Source organism: Astyanax mexicanus, chromosome 3 (genome assembly GCF_023375975.1).
Source record: "Astyanax mexicanus isolate ESR-SI-001 chromosome 3, AstMex3_surface, whole genome shotgun sequence".
Lineage (NCBI taxonomy): Eukaryota > Metazoa > Chordata > Actinopteri > Characiformes > Acestrorhamphidae > Astyanax > Astyanax mexicanus.
The window spans coordinates 9731253-9751373 of record NC_064410.1 but is presented as its reverse complement, the minus strand read 5'-3'; the positions used below and the strand labels follow the sequence as shown (position 1 = coordinate 9751373).

Here is a 20121-nt window from a genome sequence, read left to right as displayed (position 1 = left end):
ACAGGCAGAGCTGAAGCCAGGCTGCAGCAGAGCTGACATTGTCTGGTTAGCTAAGAAGAAGCTTGCAGCTTCTGTTTACACAGTTAAATAACTATGGGTTTAAATCAAATCTCCGGTTGATTCCGTGTTTTACTGAGACTTTAATTATATGCTAGGAAAGCACTGAATTACCAAGTCTGAGGTAAGAGTTTAGTAGCATTAGTTTAGCTGAAAGAACGTTATCAGTGCCGCAGGGAGAAGGGGGGCAATGTACGCTGCCGCGGGGAGAGCGGCAACGCAGGGAGCGGGGCATAATCTACTCGGGTAGAGTGGCGACGAGGCGGGTACTCTCTACCTGCACTCGCAAGGTGGCTCTGATAATATTTCTCAGCCACGGGGCTGCTTGCCTCTCTAAAGGTCTGGAGTTAAGTGAAATTTAAGGGTTAACCTTATCTAGCACTCAGTGCTATATCTTTAACTAAGGCTGTATCTCTGAAAAGTTTTAGAGGTGTAAAATTGACTGTGGGGGAAGGCAGGTAGGCATTCTCTGCTGCAGTGCTGTTAGCCTGTCAGAGGCAACATATTTGCATGTATGAATAAATACATGTATGAGCAAGAGCAATTCAGTGATCTAAAGCAGGGCTAAACAGAAACACCTGAGCACTTTTTTTTCCACAAAAAACATCTCACATGACATTCATTCATACTAGAGACACAACTATTTTAAAATGAATAAAAAAAAAACGATGGAATGAGACTTGTAAGGCAGTGCTAAATAATAATAATTGTGAACACAAAATATTGACACTTTGGGTGCATGTGATAAGGTAGGCTACCCTTACTTTTCACCAGTCTCCTAAACACATTTATGTAAAGACATTTTTAGCAAACACCAAAAGTAATATGCACTTCAAGCTGGTTCTTACCTGTGTCCTTAGGGAGTAGCACCACGCGTGCCACCCAGGTTTTGTAACCTATACAAAGAAAAGAGAATGATAAATGGTATTGTATTATGTCTTTTTGTGATTAGACTTGCCTGTAATATCCTATGATATTCAATGATGTTCAATAAATAACTGTTTGGGTAAAGAGTTGATTACATTATATACATTTTATATAATTTTACCAGGGGTATATGCCTTTTGGTTTAGTCTGGAGAGGCTAAAGGGGTATATAAAGCTGGGTAAATGGGATATTTTGGGGGGGCGTAAGGACGTAAGAGGCTGGATCAGTTTTATACAAACAATTTGTTTGCCCAGCTATAGAGTTCAAAAGACTCTGTTATTGACTGTGTATGTCATACTTTAGGGTCTAGCTTAGTGGTAGCTTTAATCCACTTATTCCAGCCAACTCTAGCTAAAGTGTGAATTATTGTATATATTGTTTTGTTTTGTGTATAAAATAAACTAACACCAACTGAGATGAGATCTTATACCTGCTTAAAACGTTCATCCTTTTCCTCTAAAACCTGCTGTTACTCTTAAACACGAGACCCAAACTACCTCAGTGCAATTAGTTATATTTTTACTCAGGGCAGTGCTTACTTTTGTAATGGCTGTCTTGAGTTATTTTGAGTGCACATAAAATGTACACTGTTACACAAGCTGTACACTGACTACTTCATCTATTACCGTCACATCCAAACATTAGAACACCATATTGTTTTAATATAATGATTGACAGATTTATGCATAAAAAATATTTTACCTGAATGATTTTTGTGTTTGGTCTATGTGGATGGTCACTGTCTCTTAGGGGAGGACATAAGTTTCCACAGGGTGGGACCAGCTATGAACACAAAGGAAAGAGAACACAAACAGAGTAGGCATATTTTAATTCTGTGCTCATTTCACTACATTTTAAATTTTAGACCTCTTTTTTTCAGACCACTGTGTGTGTGTGTGTGTGTGTGTGCATGTGTGTGTGTGTGTGTGTGTGTGTGTATGATATGGCTCTTCCAACCATCACTGATTGGTGGAAACTTCACACTAGACCTCAAGCAGCTTGGACTGTGTGTCTCTCCACTCTTCCTCCAGACTCTGCTCCCTTAATTTTACTGATGATCAGTGATGGTTTGTAGAGCCACGTCATCTGCTGGTGTTGGTCCACTGTGTTTTATCAAGTCCAAAGTCAGTGTCAGTCAATATTACAGCACTCCATGCTTCCCTCTGCTGTCAACTTTTATGGAGATGTGGATTTTTTTTCCAGCAGGACTTTGCACATTGCCCACACTGCCAAAAGTACCCATTGGTTTTATAAAATATTTTCTGATTTTCTGAGATACTGATTTTTGGGTTGTAAGCCATAATCAACAATAATAATAAAAAAAAGCTTAAACTTGATCACTTTTTGTGTGGTATTACACACAGAGTGATCTATTTTAAACATTTATTTATTTTATTGTTGATTAGTTACTAAATTAAAGTAGCTTTTCAATGATAATCTATTTTTTGAGAGACATTAGTATATAACACATATACTAGTATATATACAGTCATGACCGAAAGTATTGGCACCCCTGAATTTTTTCCAGAAAACGAAGTGTTTCTCCCAGAAAAATATTGCAATTACACATGTTTTGTTATAAACATGTTTATTTTCTTTGTGTGGAAAAACACAAAAAAACTGAGGAAAAAGAGGCAAATTTGACATAATTTTACACAAAACTCCAAAAATGGGCCGGACAAAATTATTGCACCTTTTCAAAATTGAGGGTAATAACTTTGTTTCAAGCATGTGATGCTCATTCAAACTCACCTGTGATAAGTAACAGGTGTGGGCAATTTAAAAATCATGCCTGAAACCACATAAAAAGGAGAGAAATTGAATCAATCTTTGCATTGTGTGTCTGTGTGTGCCACACTAAGCATGGAGAAGAGAAAGAGGAGAAGAGAACTGTCTGAGGGCTTAAGAACCAAAATTGTGGAAAATTATTAACAATCTGAAGGTTACAAGTCCATCTCCAGAGATCTTGACGTTCCTTTGTTCACGGTGCGCAACATAATCAAGAAGTTTACAACCAATGGCACTGTAGCTGATCTCCCTGGACATGGACGGAGAAGAAAAATTGATAAAAAAGGTTGCAAAGCAGGATAGTCCAGATGGTGGACCCAATCAAGTTCCAAAGAAATTCAAGTTGTCCTGCAGGCGCAGGGTGTATCAGTGTCAGCTCGAACTATCCGACGACATTTGAATGAAATGAAACACTATGTCAGGAGACCCAGGAGGACCCCACTGCTAAAAAAGCTTGACTGCAGTTTGCCAAATGTATGTAAGTAAGCCAAAATCCTTCTGGGAAAACATCTTGTGGACAGATGAGAACAAGATAGAGATTTTTGGTGAAGCACAACATTCTACTGTTTACTGAAAACAGAATGAGGCCTACAAAGAAAAGAACACAGTACCTGCAGTCAAATATGGTGGAGGTTCAAAGATGTTTTGGGGTTGTTTTGCTGCCTCTGGCACTGGGTGCCTTGAATGCGAAGGCGTCATGAAATCTGAAGATCAAAGGATTTTGGGTCGCAATGTAGGGCCCAGTGTCAGAGAGCTGGGTTACAGTCCTAGGTCATGGGTCTTCCAGCAGAATAATGACCCCAAACATACTTCAAAAAGCACCCAGAAATGGATGGAAACAAAGCGCTGGAGAGTTCTAAAGTGGCCAGCAATGAGTCCGGATCTAAATCCCATTAAACACCTGTGGAGAGATCCTAAAATTGCTGTTGGGAGAAGCACCCTTCAAATATGACTTGGAGCAGTTTGCAAAAGAAGAGTGGTCCAGAATTCCAGTTGAAAGGTGTAAGAAGCTTGTTGATGGTTATAGGAAGAGATTGATTTTAGTTATTTTTTCCAAAGGGTGTGCAACCAAATATTAAGTTGAGGGTGCCAATAATTTTGTCCGACCCATTTTTGGAGTTTTTTGTAAAATTATGTCAAATTTGCTTTTTTTCCTCAGTTTTTTGTGTTGTTTCAATACACACAAAGGAAATAAACATGTGTATAACAAAACGTGTAATTGCAATAATTTTCTGGGAGAAATACTTCATTTTCTGGAAAAAAAATCAGGGGTGCCAACACTTTCGGCCATGACTGTATGTTCTGACTGCAGCCTTTCTGCAAAGTGCAGTATTGTAAGGGCTTGTACAGTGCAATGTTTCTCCTAGCGTATTGCAATTAATTGGCATAATCAACATGTAATCAACATTACTGGCATAATCATCATGTTGAATACTGTGTCATAATCCACAGTAAAAATCAAAACATTTTCTAATATATTAAATTTAAGTTGAGTAGTCGGTTGATGGACAAAGCTGTGACAAACAGCTAGCTGTACTAAATATTCTGCACAAGAAATATGAAAATAAAAACAGTGAAATGAACTAAAAAAATCTAACAGAAAATCCAACCTGCTTTAGCATACATACATGCATACATACACACATACATAAACAGAAAAGCCAGCTTTTCAAATTCTGACCACAGTCCGGGTACGGACAGTAGTTTTCATGTGCAGGTTTGGTTAACCTTTTTCAGCAACAACAAAAACCTTTTCCCGGATCAAAAACAGAGCTGTAAGAATTTAGGGTTAGTTGTGGGTGGGTGTAGACTCTTACCTCTTTATAAACGCTGCTCAAACAGTTGTCCTATTCTAACGCTGCACCGGACCTCCGTAAGAACAGCACCGGAAAACAGAGGTTTAGTATCTTAAAGCCATTTTGTGTCACCTGTTATACCTGCATCTCATAAACAACAAAATGTCGGACTGATTATTTTTTACTTTCACTTTAAATACGCAGCTCATCAGCGCCCCACAGCGGAATGTAGTGGAAACGCAGCGCCACTTTTTCACAAATAAATAAAGCGAACACCAGGTCCTGTATGACCTTCCTACAACGCCTGGGCGTGCTCCTGATCTGTATTAAAGCATCAGTCAACTCCTAGACAGTCTGTGATGCTACCTACCATTGATGGATATCCCTGCACAGTGTTGGGCTGTAACAACAAGCCCCACTTGTTTCTGACAGTTTAAGCAGAAAAACTGATATTAGTGGTCTGCTTGACACAAAATGGATTTAAGATACTAAACCTCTGTTTTTCGGTGCTGTTCTTACGGTCAGCGACTGGGAGTCAGGAACCATGAGACCAAAACACATCTCCTGCATGACCAGAGCTGTATATGTTATGTCACTGTTAATCACTAGAGAGATCTCTATTAAACCATGATACAGAACAGCTGTAAATAACACACAGCTGGACTCTATTACCTAATTAAGTGTCAATTAATTGCATTGGTTTTTATTTAGAGGGTTCAGAATTAAGGGGGTTAAATACTTTTGCATGACATATTTTTTAGATTTTTATGATTAAAATTTTGGAAACCATGTATCATTTTTGTTCCACTTCACAATTATGTGCTACGTTTTGTTGGTCTATCACTTAAATCTCAATAAAATACATACAATTTATGGTTGTTATTTGAAAAAAAAATGGAATACCTCTCTAACTCTAAGCCCTGTGAGCTGCCTCTGACTTCCAAACTGTCCCTAAAAAAAAACAAAGAGATTTAACAATTTTTTCCATTTGTTAAATCTCTATTTTATTTCTCTTCCTATTTTCTGTATTCCTTTATTATTCACAAATTATCATTTTCTGTTTCTGTTTATTATGTTTTTTTCTATTTATTATGTTTTTTAATTATTGTATTTCAGCCAATTCCTACCATTCCAGGTTTAATTTGATCATTACACTACTCTCCACAGTCTAAAAGCTGACTTCCACATAATCTGCAGAATTCAGTCATACAGGTTTCTTTCTACCATTGCTATGTGAGCAGAAGGCCAGTATGTCTTTAAGGTTTATCTCTCATATAACATTATTACAAATAGTCCACCACCAAAGTTATGGTGTTAACTGGACAGTATAAAGTAAATATAATATTTGTCTATGTAATATGTTTCTATGTAATAATGTGTTCATTTTAAAGTACTTTCAGAGCTTAAAATATAGCTCTTCAAGAACAGGCTCAAACAATAATTATACACCAACTTTATAAAAGCATAAATGAAATGATCACTGCTTTAAAGGACACTGATAATAGATATTACACCAATACTGAGATGCGTTCACAGAGATTGTTCGGTAGTAAGATTGTGGGATAGAGTAGTAAAATACAGTTTTATCACTTAACCAGAGTACAATCCAACACATTTACTACACTCTGAAAAGCCACACTTTGAACTCTGCTATCTGCTGCTCTAAACAACAAACTCTCCTATTACTTTCTGTTTCTTTTTTAATGACACTGGGTGTTTTATTGGAAATTATTGTCTTTATTGTGAGTTCAGTTCATGCTAAAGAGTCATAATAAGAAGCCACAATTCACACATATTACACAAATCTTCAGCTGTACTGAAATCTAACAAATCCAGACTAGTGAAATTCTTAAATATTCTGTTACTGTAGAAACTGGGCAGATCTCTTTACTTGTTTTATGATATAAATGTGTTGTAGAATCACTTTCAGATTTCTATCAAATATATACCAGAATATCAGTGCTTTTACATTCCAATGCTCACAAGGTGCTTACCACACACAGCTATGCCCTGAACACACCAAACCTGATCCAGATCTTAAAGGGTTTAATAATTAACTGAAGATGTGGTGTGTTGTAACTGAGGATAATTTAAACTGGCCCTGGATATAGATTCTGAGGAATGCCTTATGCAACAACGACACCTTCTGGACAATCTAGTAAACAGTGTTCCACTCAGCTCCTTGGAAAATGTCTAGAATTTGTTCTTCTTCTTTGATACATTTTTCATAGTAGATAAATTAATAATTTAATAATTTCTAAACATTCTCATGTTTAACCCCAAAAGAGCTGTCTAACATTTTTAATTATATTAGCAAAAAACAAACGTATTTTTTTAGCAGTTCAATTGCAATTGCAACGTGACCAGTGAGAGAAAAAATATTATGAATCAATATTATTACAGTATTGTGTTCTGTTCCTCCTTGCTGTTTAGACATTTTTCATTTTAAGTGTTAAATTCAGGAGTTAAATAAGCAGATTTTATTCTATTCTAACACACCTGATCCAGTTTAACCAGCTCTGGATCCAGCTAGGTGTGTCTATATACTGTCCTTCAGTTCTGTCAGAGAGAAAAGCCTAAAGCAGGTCTCATGGCTAGAGCATTTATGCAAAGGCTCATTCTCCGCACTGGCAAAGAGATCTACTGATGCTGCTGTGCTGTGTAATTATTATTAGAATTTAAATCTAATAGATTAAATATGTTTTATTCTCAATAGAGCACGGAAATCACAGGATGTGCTGGAATGTTACAATTACAGATAAAAACAATAACTCGTTTAAAGTGGCGGCTTGTGATAAACATTATGATGGCAGTGCAAAAAACAAAAAAAACAAAACATTAAACATTTAATTGTGTCATGTGTGTGTTTATTTTCTCATACTGCGCACAGTTTAAAAGCCTGCATCTCTGTTGCATTAGTGCATGGCACTCGCATTGCAGTAGTGCATGGCACTCTTTTGATTGGCTACAATCCTTTATCAGACAAGACTGGGAAAACATTCTTCTCCCAGAATTATGAAATAATAAAGTAATAATTATAAGATGCTAAGTCATCATTCTGAAATATTGAGTCATAATTATCAGATAATAAATCATAATTATGGCATAGCAAGTCATAGTTATAAGATATTATCTCAATTATCTCATAATTATGACTTAGTGTGGGACCCATGTTTTTTTTCCAAAAAATCATAATTATGACTAAAATGAGCTTCAGAACAAAATATGAGTCTATGCAATTTGCAAAATCTGATTCTGTTTGCGTTTATTTCTGTGATAACGTGATGATACCGTGAATCTGGAAACTTTACCGCATTAATTGTCACATTGAGAAGTTTTATTTAGCGGTATAAACAACGCCTCTCCCTCCCTCTCCCTCCCCCTCCCTCCCTCTCCCTCCCTCTCCCTCTCCCCGCCACAGGTCATTTTCGGTGTGCGCTCCGTGTTTCTACCCGGACAGTTTACAGGAGAACACCGCTGAAGCAGCGCGGGGTGCAGGTTGCGGTGTGGCTTTAATTACTGATAGAATAAATAGGTTATTTTACTGTAATTTACTTCTAAATAAGCCTCTAGTTTAACCAGTAGATCCTCACTCAATCCAGGATGTCTGACAACGAGGACAAGTAAGTGTTTATAATCGCTAAACAACCCGAGTTTACCCAGACTTTATATCAGAGACAATACTTACGGTACTCCTACTAAAATAAATAACATTATTAATAACCCACTGATTAAATAACCGAGTTTACCCAGTTTATATCTGAAACAATACCACTACTGCTACTATTTCTAATATAAATAACATTAATAATAACCCACTGATTACATAACCGAGTTTACCCAGTTTATATCACCATGTTACCACCATACTACTATTATTTCTAATATAAATAACATTATTAATAACCCACTGATTAAATAACCGAGTTTACCAGGTTATATTAGAAGCAATACCACTACTACTACTAATATAAATAACATTATTAATAACCCACTGATTAAATAACCGAGTTTACCAGGTTATATTAGAAGCAATACCACTACTACTACTAAGTTACTAATATAAATAACATTATTAATAACCCACTGATTAAATAACCGAGTTTACCAGGTTATATTAGAAGCAATACCACTACTACTACTACTAATATCAATAACGTTATTAATAAACCACTGATAACCAAGTTTAGCCAGAGTTTATATCAGAGACAACTACTAATAGAAATAGTCATAATTTTATATATATAATATATTATATAATTATATATATATATATATATATATATATATATATATATATATATAAAGTATTGACTCATTTGTAATGTTGTTGTTGTTAGTAGTAGTAGTAGTAGTAGTAGTAGTAGTATTTTTGTCTCTCTGTTTTACACCCAGTTTTTTTTTTTTTTTTTTTTTTTTTTTTTTTTACTACAATCAACCAGAGTTTAACCTTAAGAGGTTAGAAAATTGAACTGATAAAGGTTAGATTTTCAGGGGTTTTTTTCAGTCTTATAATCTAAATTGCACAAAACAATGAAATATGGAAATTGTGAAAAAAAATTATGAAATGTGAAAAAAAAACACTATAAAATTCGAAAACTAAGTAAAACTTCATTTCTTTTTTGATATATTAAAGTACGTTTTACACCTATTTTAAGAAAATGCTAATGACAAACAATATATTAAAATATTATGGTAATTAAAGTCATATTGTAAAATCAGGATGTATATTTAAAGCAGAAAAGGTCATCATGAATAATTCAACATGTCTGCAACTCTATATCAAACATGTTACTATCAAATGCCAGTTTTCAATAAAATGGTCCATCCAGTCATGCAGTTTGCCATAACCGGGTGGACGCATGCAGGACAGCAAGTATAAAGTGATTAAGCTGGAAAATATGATTTCGGTGTAATCTTTTAATCTTATGTAATTTTAAAGGTTATGAGAATCCATAATGCAAAGTATTTTGATAATAACCTAAATAGTGTGTTATATTTCAGTCAGCTCAGTAGTGTTTTCAGCAATAATGTTGCTGAACCTAGACCTGACCTACTGCAGCAACCCCAGGTCATATCACTGCACCACAGGCTTGTATAGTACTGTATTTTTGCCCTTTTAGGTGCACTTAAAATCATTTCATCCTTCAAGTCACTCTGCTGAAGTACAGAGTTATACAGGAGATTCAGTTTAGTTCTCCAGCAGTATTAGCATTACCCACTAAGCGATATTTTTTTCGCCATTCAGAGGTGAGTATTATCGGCCTGTAGCCTGCTGCTTACCCCGACTAGCACTGCTGGAGCAGCATTAGCATTATGTGCTAACTGCGTTAAGCACTAGCCTTCTTTTTTCTGTTTAGAGGTGAATATATCAGACTGTAGTCTGCGTGTTTACCGTGTTAAAACAAGCTATGTGGGATGAATCGCTAGCTAATATCAGCCTGGCTTACTGGAACACTCAGGGTTCCTTAATGTAGTGCTGGCGGGCGGTGTTAGGTGCTAACCATGGCTAGTGCTAGTGATTAGCTGCTAATGTTAATATTGCTGCACCCAACCTTAGTGGAAATCAGAAAATCTAAGCTTACAGTAAATAAACAAAAGCTCTTTACTCACCCAAATAAACAATTTTCAGAAGAGAAATCTGTGTAGATTAACATAAAGAGACACCCCTGTTCCTTAATAGTGTTGCATAATGTGGCTTATAATCCGGCGAGCCTTATTTATTAAAATAGACAAAAAATAGACAGTTATTGATCGTGAGCAGTGAATTATAAGGTGTACTGATGATTTTTGGGAAAGTTAAAGGATTTTAAGTGCACCTTATAGTGCAAAATGCGGTAGACATTAGGCATGATTGGTGCATGGGTACAGCCTTCACTCTTCTTACCCTCATGCGCCCATCACTCTGGAACAGGGTAAATCTGGACTCATCTGAGCACATGACCTTCTTCCATTGCTCCATTGAGTCCAATCTTTATTCTCCCTCAAATTTGAGTTGTGCATGTGGAAATGCTCTTACTTTCACTATTAACAATGTCACTGAGTTCTAGTTTTTTCTACCATTTGATTTCACCAAGTGTTTAAATGATTGCAGATCATGTTCATTCAAGATTTTTTTTCTTTTTTCTTCCTTCCAGGAAGATGATGTTCCCCTCTGTCCTTCAAGTTTTTAATAATGCGATAACCCGATTCCCATCTCCTAAGATGTTTTCTTTGCTTAATGCATGCCAATAATTAGACTTTTCTAAAAAAAAAAAACAAAAAAAAAAACAACAACAACATATTTTCTATGACCAAAGGATGAGTCTTTCCACATGGATGTTTTTACAAATTAGGAGCTACTCACTGCATCAAACTTAATCACTTATGCAGTAATTATCCAATTGAAGGCTCTTACCTATTTTTTTAATTAAATCCACGTGGTGATTTTTTTTTGCCAGTGTATTAATGTCAGTGTTTTTGCCAGGCAGTGTATTAATGAGTGTTTAAACTCTCTGTCTGGGGGATGTGTGTTAAATGTGCTGTCAGTCTGATTCCTGTATAATCGGTGCTTTCTGAGTGTTGCTGCTTTAATCTGATCCTCTTCTGTCCGTTTCAGCTTTGATGATGGAGATTTTGATGATGTTGAGGAAGACGAGGGACTGGATGATCTGGAGAATGTGGAAGATGTAAGTGTTTTGATCTCTCAGATCTGATTCAGGTTCATCTTTATTAGATGACTAGAGTTGCAGACACTGCAGATTTTGCTCTAGTCTTCTTATCCCAATTAATTAATTAATTAATTTGTTCACCTCAACGTTTCTAATTATGCTTTTCTTAGCAGGAATAGCCCATAAACATAAATCGGCTGATAGGTCCACGTTTCCACAAATATTTTTTTCACATTTTATTTATATTATTTAAAATGTATTTACCAAATCTCATGTCTCACCATTCCCTAATAATTGTAGTCTAAATAATTGCTAAAACATTGCAATTGTATTATTATGCTATCATATCAATAGCATAAACTGGTCAAATAATAACAATTTTGTCATTTGTTTATTTTTTGGACAACAAAATTAAATAACCCAATAAAAATAGATATCATGACAGGCCTAGTCTTTAGGGTTGTGTGAAACATCTCATGATTGTCATTTGGTGCAGATTGGGGGAAAAAGAATAAACATAACTTTTAATACACACTCTTAAATAATTTGCTTACATGCATATATTCTGATATGGTAGTATGTGGCTCAGTGGTATTGCTGTGGTTTATATGGTTTACATTCAAATGTATGAGAGATTATTTATTACAATTACGTTATACATTCTTAAAATTTACTGAAATTAAAAAAGTTGATTCAGGGTTTTTTTGTTTTTTTTTTTGAAGATGTGGCAGAATATACATAAACAGCACAATTTAGGGCTATATGTTTTCAATAGTATACAAACACAATAAAACTTAATAGCAGTATTAGTATTAAAATCAGCATACAAACATATCTTTTAAAAATGGAACCATGCAAAACCTTCTTAGTTAAGGAAAAGTGTAAAATTGTAATAAAAGAAACATGGTGATATACATAGCAAATGAAATCTGTTGATAAACTCTTTGTACTACCAAAAATGCAAATATGATTTCTAAGTCATTTCATTGTTAATCATCAATACTGAACACTGACCCAGTTAGAGCCATAATTGTGTTTAATAAGGTGGATAGGGCCGGGTATAAAAATCGATAGCAATGGTTACCGGTTGAAATGTCTTGGTACTACGAGTGACGAAATGTCTAAAGAAATTTGGGTGCTGGTTTTCAATATTTCGCATGAAACGCACCAAACGCGAGAGAGCTCACACAGCGCGGTAAAAACAACCATTATGGCGCCGTGACGCACACAAGATGAGGATGAGATTACTCATGTTGGCTGCTTCTGTTTCTACTGTATGAGTGTTTTTATCCCAGTAAAATAGAGCAGTAACTACAGCCCTTTTAAATATATTTATACTGTAGCTTGAATTATTTGAATAGATTTTTTAAATGGAGAAAGAGGAATTGTGGCAGATTTAAATACTATAATGCCTCTATTGGCTTCGGGAGTAACATATAGTAAATTTATATAAAACTTGTGTCTTACTTGTGCAATAGAGCTTTTGAGAAATATCTCTTTGAATACTTAAACATAGTAGTTTTTAAACATAGAGTATTTTAGGTCCATTTATAGTGTTTATGGAACTATTTAAAATATTTTGTAAAGGAAGTTGTGTCAAAGTTGTTGGCGTATATTTTTAAGGTCTATTTATGTTCTTCAGCTGTTTTTCTGATAATGAGTCTGATTTCTTGTGCGATAAAGTAAACCCAATACTAATCAAAGCCTTAATTTTATATTATATGTACTACTAACAGTACAGTAACTCAGAAACCTATATTAATGCCAAGTCATGCAATAAAATAAATAACTACTGTGGTATACCTAAAAAGTACCGTTTGGGTATTTGTATCAAGTTTAAGGTACCATACTGGTATCGGTATTGCAAATTTATACACAGCCCAAAGCTAAGCCAATTTCCATTATTAACCCTTAATTTATTGAGTCTGAGTAATAGATCTTACCCACAGTAGCCAGGTTTTAAAAGAAATAAACTGTGTTTTCATTCACTGCAGGTATAAACTTTAGATTAGGTAGGCTGCCGTGACTGGGAGTGGGTTCTAAACAAGCAAAATGGAGAGATTTTCATGTCCATTTGCAATCCCTTTATGGCAGTGAAGTTTGCATTTTAAAGATGCCGTGCAGGACAAGCAGTGGCACATTTAATCAGGGCTAAAGTATTATATCTGGGAGTGCAAACAAAGCACACTATTTTAGGGGAATGTAGTTTATTTTTTAGAGCAGGTTTGGATTCAGCATTTCTGACAAAAACATAATTTAAAAAGCTCTGCATTATGATTAGACCATCTGTAGGACCTTTCCTTTCTAATCATCCACCTGTGCAAACTGACAAGAGAGTCGCCATACTTGTATACAAGCTGGGCACTTGCGCAGGGTATAGAGTAGTAAGTGAAACATTTAGTGTAAGCATATAAGCTTAATACATAATAATATATTCGGAAAACCCTTCTCCATCCCGCTTTTCTGCATTTTGGCGAAAAGTCAGAGATATTCTGACTTTTCTTAAATTTTGACCTTTTTCCATTCAGTCAAAAACTCTAGTCACTCTCTGGATTTCACATCTTTTTTACAGCAGTTGATCCAAATCAAAACCAAAAACACACAAAAAAAACTGCAACAGGCATATTAAGTTTAGTATTGCGTTATATTGTAATGTAAAAAACTGAGTATTAATTAAGAATTCTTAGAAAGTATTATCTGCATAAATAAGCCAGTGTAAGAAAAAATGAATAATTAAAGATGACTAAATGTCAGTAATCGTTCAGTTAATGATACTTGTTTTGGTATTTATCATATACTATTATTGTCTTTTAAAGTTATTAATACAATGATTCGTTAATGTTGTCTCCAGATATTGTCTGCCTGTTTTAAATATTTAAAATTGAAAGAAACAGTGGTACTTTTTTTTTTTTTTTTTTTTTGGGCTGTTGTTGCTTTTTTTATGTATTAAAAACATTATTGAGAAAAAAAAAATGTGTGTGTGTAGGAGGATCAGGAGAACGTGCAGATTCTCCCTGCTGGAGAGGGTCAGCAGGCCAATCAGAAGAGAATCACCACCCCCTACATGACCAAATATGAGAGAGCCAGAGTACTGGGTACCAGAGCACTGCAGATCGCGTGAGTTCTCACACACACACACACACACACACACACACACACACACTCTGAATATGTTTTTTTTTTTTTTTTTTTTTTTTTTTTTTTTTTTAATACATGAAATAATCATTTTGCCAAATTTGGTGCCGGTTTCCTGTTATTCATTCGTTTACAGCCTGAAGACACATTAAATGATTTATTCAGGTATGCTACAATCAAGTTAAGAAAGTAAAGACTATTTATTTATGCTGAAATATAAATTAAATCTTTACATTTAATTCCCACCACCCCATACACACAGGTGCTTCTGTTTGATGGTGAAGCTCAGTACATTAAAATATTCAAATGAAAAAGCATTAAAGATATTGTCATAAAGTAAAAATGGCTTAAATTACACAACACCTATTATTTTTGTCTTCCTCACAAAAAAATACCAGCATACAAATCCTTTTTTTGAGATTTACCGCAATAATATAAATATTCAGTTTCAATTAAACACAGAATAATGCTAGTTTATTAAATCACATCGTCTTTAAATCAGTTTTATACCACATTTTTGATAATGTTAATTTTTACGTTGCAACAAAGCGTATAAGGGTTGTTTTGAGCACGCTGCATGCGCTCTCCATGGTTGGTGTTAATGCACTCTCTATGCTTGGTCAGTAGTACCAAGAAATTTCTGTCTCAAGAAAAAGGATTTTTGGTATCGAATTTCGATACCCAGCCCTAACCAAAACCATCCTTTGACTAGGGCTGCAACGATTAGTTGACGTAATCTACAACATCAACTAGTGTGAGACTAGCATTAATTGAGTGTGAAAGAGAGAACGTGCACGTGAAATAGTTGCAAATCCAAAATGCAAAGCCTTTTCTCATGCCAATGAGGTTTCAGTATGGGTGGGACTTGCAGCAAGTGAGAAAGTGGGAGAGAGAAAATGCAGTAGAGAAAGGCGTGCATACAGTGTAGTAGCAGCGCTGTGTCAATTAAAACACAAACCTATCTGACTCAACAATACTCTCCAGTCGGTCTTTGCTAGTTCTGTACAGTTGAAACACCAATTTCTAAATTACCCCTGGTAAGTTAAATTACTGCAAAGAGCTGCTGAGGTGAGATTAAACAGGATTTACACCTTCATTTACATTACATTAGTGTTACTAACGTTATTGCAATCCAGTGTTGCATTAATTCTTCAAGATCTTGCAGCAGCATTGATGATGGTAGAGTCTGACCCCTGCACAAAGCTTCTCCAGCACATCCCAAAGATTCTTATTTAGGTTAAGGTCTGGACATATGGTTTGGTAAACAAACCATATGTGAAAATGATGATCTCATGCTCCCTGAGTCACTCTTTCACAGTTCCAGCCCCATGAATCCTGGCATATATACCCGTTCCATAAGGGAAGAAAAAAAATCCATTGATGGAATAAACTGGTCTTTATTCAGTATATTCAGGCAGTCAGCTGACCTCATTCTTTCAGCACATACTGTTGCTGAACCTAAACCTGACCAACTGCAGCATCAACCCCAGATCATTTGTTTAGTTAAATCCAGGTGGCAACATTTTTTTGGCCAGGCAGTGTAGAAACAAAAATAAAATACAAATTTACAAATAAAATGTACCCTCACTTTGCTGCAGGGTGTGAGTGTACGTGAAGGGGAGTCAGATTCTGACGGAGAGCTAGTATTCAGCAAAACACCTGGCAAAGATACTCAGTGAACTCTTAACATATCTTACATTCTACAAACCAATTCATATAAAGTATTGAGAGACTCCGGCTATGTAGCTGATGATGACAGTGTGACGTAAAGTTATTTAATCCGCTCACTTAACTGAGTGTGAAACCAAAACTATATGGTCAATAAATATAAATACAATTTTACAAAGATTCAAACCTTAAGGCGGACTCTGGTCTGGACTTTCAGGTGTTAAATGTGTTAAAAATGTGATATCTCTTCCATCTGTTCCATCTCTTTTCACAGGATGTGTGCGCCGGTGATGGTGGAGTTGGAGGGAGAGACAGACCCATTGCAAATCGCCATGAAGGAGCTCAAGTACGGTTTATTGCCACTCCTGCACCTACATAATAATATTAGAATAATAAAATTAATGTCATCAATTTTAATAATCCTACAAAATAATCACCACCAAAAAGTGGTGACCACTTGCATCGCCATGATAAAAAATATTAATGGCATAGTATTAATCTGTTGTAAAGTGTAATAACACTCATTGCTGTATATGTAGGTGGGTGATACCTCACAAAAATATTATTGTCTTTATTTGGGTTCAAACAGTGGAAAAAAGGGAAGATGTGTGTTTTTCAATTGGCAGCAGAGATGGGCACTTGCTGTTCATCAGTATTTATTGGTGTTTGTTGTTTATTGCGTTGCAGGAGCAGGAAGATCCCCATCATTATCCGCAGGTATCTGCCTGACGGGAGCTACGAGGACTGGGGCTGCGACGAGCTCATCATTTCAGACTAATCTCACACACACACACACACACACACACAGTACAGCACAGCACAGACATCCCTAAGGAGATGAAAACTGTATATAACTGCCCCCAAAAACATTTTTCTCAGTTTATTTTGTAAAATCCTTGCAAGTTAAACTCCCTCCACTAGAGGGAGCCAGACTCATTTACACAGTGCTGACTCTGTTCCTCTGTTGTTCTTCCAGGGAATTTTAGTTTGTTTTATTAATGATGTCATTAAACGTTTTGTATTTAACAGAAGTGATGTGTTGTTGTTTTTTGTTTGTTTGTTTAGTTTTTTTTTATCCCAGCATGCATTTCTCAATGTTCTTCAGAGTCTACTAAACACCCAGAGAGCACATTCTCATTTATGAAGACAGAACTGCCCTTTATTTATTCTGTATTTATGTATATTTTAGTTAATATTTACCAGTAATGATCAATTACAGTGTACTGTATTTTTTTTCGACTATAAGGCGCACTTACAATATTTTTATTTTCTCAAAAATTGACAGTGCGCCTTATAATCGGGTGTGCCTTATACTATAGGAATCCTACCAGTCAGGTGTTAAGGAGCAGTAAAGCCGCTCCGCTGAAGTACAGTTTCATAAGCATTAGCATTAGCCACTAACTGCAGCGTTAGCTCTTTTGCTGTTCAGAGGTGAGTATATTGGACAGTAGTCTGCGTGCTTGCCATGTTAAAACAAGCTAAGTGGGGAAAAAACGCTAGCTGATAGCCCCCTGGCTTACCAGAACAATCAGGGTTCATCAGAGTAGCACTATCGGACAGCATTTACATCCCGCTAGCTCTGCAGTTAGCGGCTAATGCTAAAGTTGCTGCACTTAGCCTCAGTGCTGGAGAATTTGACTGAAAATTTTACTCACCTAAATAAACGGTTTTAAGGAGAGAAATCTGTCGATTAACATCCAGTGCTCGTTTGATTTTGAAAGAAACATATTTAGATTAGAGGGGGAACTTTTTGAAATTAAAGCGCATGGTAAACATAAATATTTAGTTCTAATAACAGTCATATCCAGTGTGAAGGTGTGTAATATCATACATATTTATTTAGATTTTCAAATAACACTGATATCCAGTTTGACACTAAATGAAACAAATATCTAAAATAAGGATGTATAAATATGATTAGTGTATGTAAATAACTTAAAATAACTGATCAAGACGAAAAGTTAATAAATCTGTCTCTTGCTCCTCTATCTTGCCCTCAGCTCCCCGAACACTCTCTATTTCTCTCAATCTCTCTCTCTCTCTATCTGCTGTATCTCTCTCTAATTCCACTCCACCCCTCCTTTCTTTCTCTCCATCTCTCTGACCCCCTCTCTGTCTCTCTCGCTTTATCTGTCTCTGACTCCCCCCTCCCCTCTCTCTCTCTCTCTCTCTTCCTCTCTGGCTCCCCCCTCCTCTTTCTCTTTCTCTCTCTCTCTCTCTCTCTCTCTCTCTCTCTCTGAGCTGAATGGCTGTCTTTGTTTAGTGTAAAGTATCACAGCCGATTAAATGAGGGGAATTAGGAATCAGGCTTAGCCTCCAACACACACACACACACATATATTTACAGGAATGTGTGCAGAGAGAGCATGGGACTGTGTTGGCCTAAAAGACTCATGTCCAGCCCCGAGGGCTGCTGGGAAATTCTCCCTCTATGTGTTTATTATCTAATTTCAGAACTGCTTTAAAAATCTGAGCTTAAAATCAGACACCATAACTAACCATTTCCTCTCCAGACTCCGCCCACTGATGTGAACTCACTCCACAGCCCCTGTGGTTTAGTTGCTTACAATTTAGAATTAAAAACCTTATATGAGATCCTCTTTAGTGTATATCACAATACCTACATTTACAGTGTTATTAATATATATTGACCCTAATGAGAGACAGTAACTCCACCTCCTTAGTGTATAATATCACAATACCTACATTTAAAGTGTTATTAATATATATTCTCCCTAATGAGAGACTGTAGCTCCTCCCACCTTAGTGTATATCACACTACCTACATTTAGAGTGTTATTAATATATATTCACACTAATGAAAGTCTGTAGCTCCTTCTCAGTGTATAATATCACAATTTAGAGTGTTATTAATAAGGGGTGTGACGAGACCCTAATATCACGAGACGAGACACGATACTGGGTTCACGAGAACGAGACAAGACGAGATTTAAAAATAAAATAAAAAAAAAACGTCAAAAATAAAAAATGGCTTGAAAACGAGTTTTATTTGACAAAATCGTATAACGCAAACTTAACAGACTGGTTTCTCTCACACATTGATTCTATAATAAATAAAAATACGAATAAAAAATAAAAAAATTAAACTTTTCTTATATAGTGCAAACAATAAGTGCAAACCACAACCAGTCATATTAAGACTATGGTTTGTGTTTTTTCTCCTAAATCTCTTGTAATTTAACTATGTATAACCATAACCAGTCATATTAAAACTATGTTTTGAAACAGACGGAACATTTTTTCAATACAGAGCTAAGGGATTAGTACAACTGCCTATGAAACAGTCACGTGTACGATTTACTTACAGAATTTACTAGGGCTGTGAATCTTTGGGACAGTAAGAGCACAGTCGCGCAGAGCTTCTTTACTGTACCGCGGAGCTCATCTACTGTTTTTTTTCCCGCGAGACAGGTTTAAGCTTTAATCTCACGAGTTCTCGTGCCACGAGATCTCGTCACACCCCAAATATTAATATATATTCACCCCAATGAGAGACTGTAGCCCCGACTCTTCAGTGTATATTACAATACCTACATTTAGAGTGTTATTAATATATATTCACCCCAATGAGAGACTGTAGCTCCTCCTAATCAGTGTATATCCCAATACCTACATTTAGAGTATTATTAATATATATTCACCCTAATCAGAGACTGTAGCTCAGGTTCCTCTGTGTTTATAACAATAACCATGGGCGTGGTAGTGGGGGGAAAAGTGGACCTGACTACCCAGGGCCCGAGTAGGGAGAGGGGCCCATGAAAATCCTGATTTTTTTTTTCGCTCACTTTCCTTTGTTTACTGGCATGGATAGGGGCCCATTAACATAGAGGGTGTACAGGGCCCAGAATTTGCTGCTACGCCCCTGACAATAACTACATTTAGAGTTTTATTAATATACTGCATATTCACCCTAATGAAAGACTGTAGCTCCTCCTCCTCAGTGTGAAATACAATACCTATCTTTAGATTGTGAATAATATATAAGATATAATTAAATATTTACAGAAATGTAGGAAGTGTTTGTACTTTTGTGAAATACTGTATATAAGAGACAAAATCATTATTTTTATCTTTTCTTT

The 20121-nt window shown here is 35.8% G+C and overlaps 1 protein-coding gene across 1 annotated transcript; it reads left to right on the top strand.

Moving 5' to 3' along the window:
- The first annotated feature begins 8017 nt into the window (after positions 1–8017).
- polr2f (RNA polymerase II, I and III subunit F) lies at positions 8018–17050 on the top strand. The gene is made up of 5 exons (XM_049475877.1): positions 8018–8191; positions 11167–11236; positions 14205–14335; positions 16296–16367; positions 16709–17050. The coding sequence occupies exons 1-5, from the start codon at positions 8172–8174 to the stop codon at positions 16797–16799; spliced, it is 384 nt and encodes a 127-aa protein (XP_049331834.1). The 5' UTR covers positions 8018–8171; the 3' UTR covers positions 16800–17050.
- The last annotated feature ends 3071 nt before the right edge of the window (positions 17051–20121 follow it).

What these genes read in the sequence shown, in the direction of transcription:
- polr2f (XM_049475877.1), top strand. Translation starts at nt 8,172, where the DNA reads ATGTCTGACAACGAGGACAA. An exon ending in ACCAGAGCACTGCAGATCGC is followed by an intron (nt 14,336 to 16,295) that starts GTGAGTTCTCAC and finishes CTCTTTTCACAG; the next exon opens with GATGTGTGCGCCGGTGATGG. An exon ending in ATCGCCATGAAGGAGCTCAA is followed by an intron (nt 16,368 to 16,708) that starts GTACGGTTTATT and finishes ATTGCGTTGCAG; the next exon opens with GAGCAGGAAGATCCCCATCA.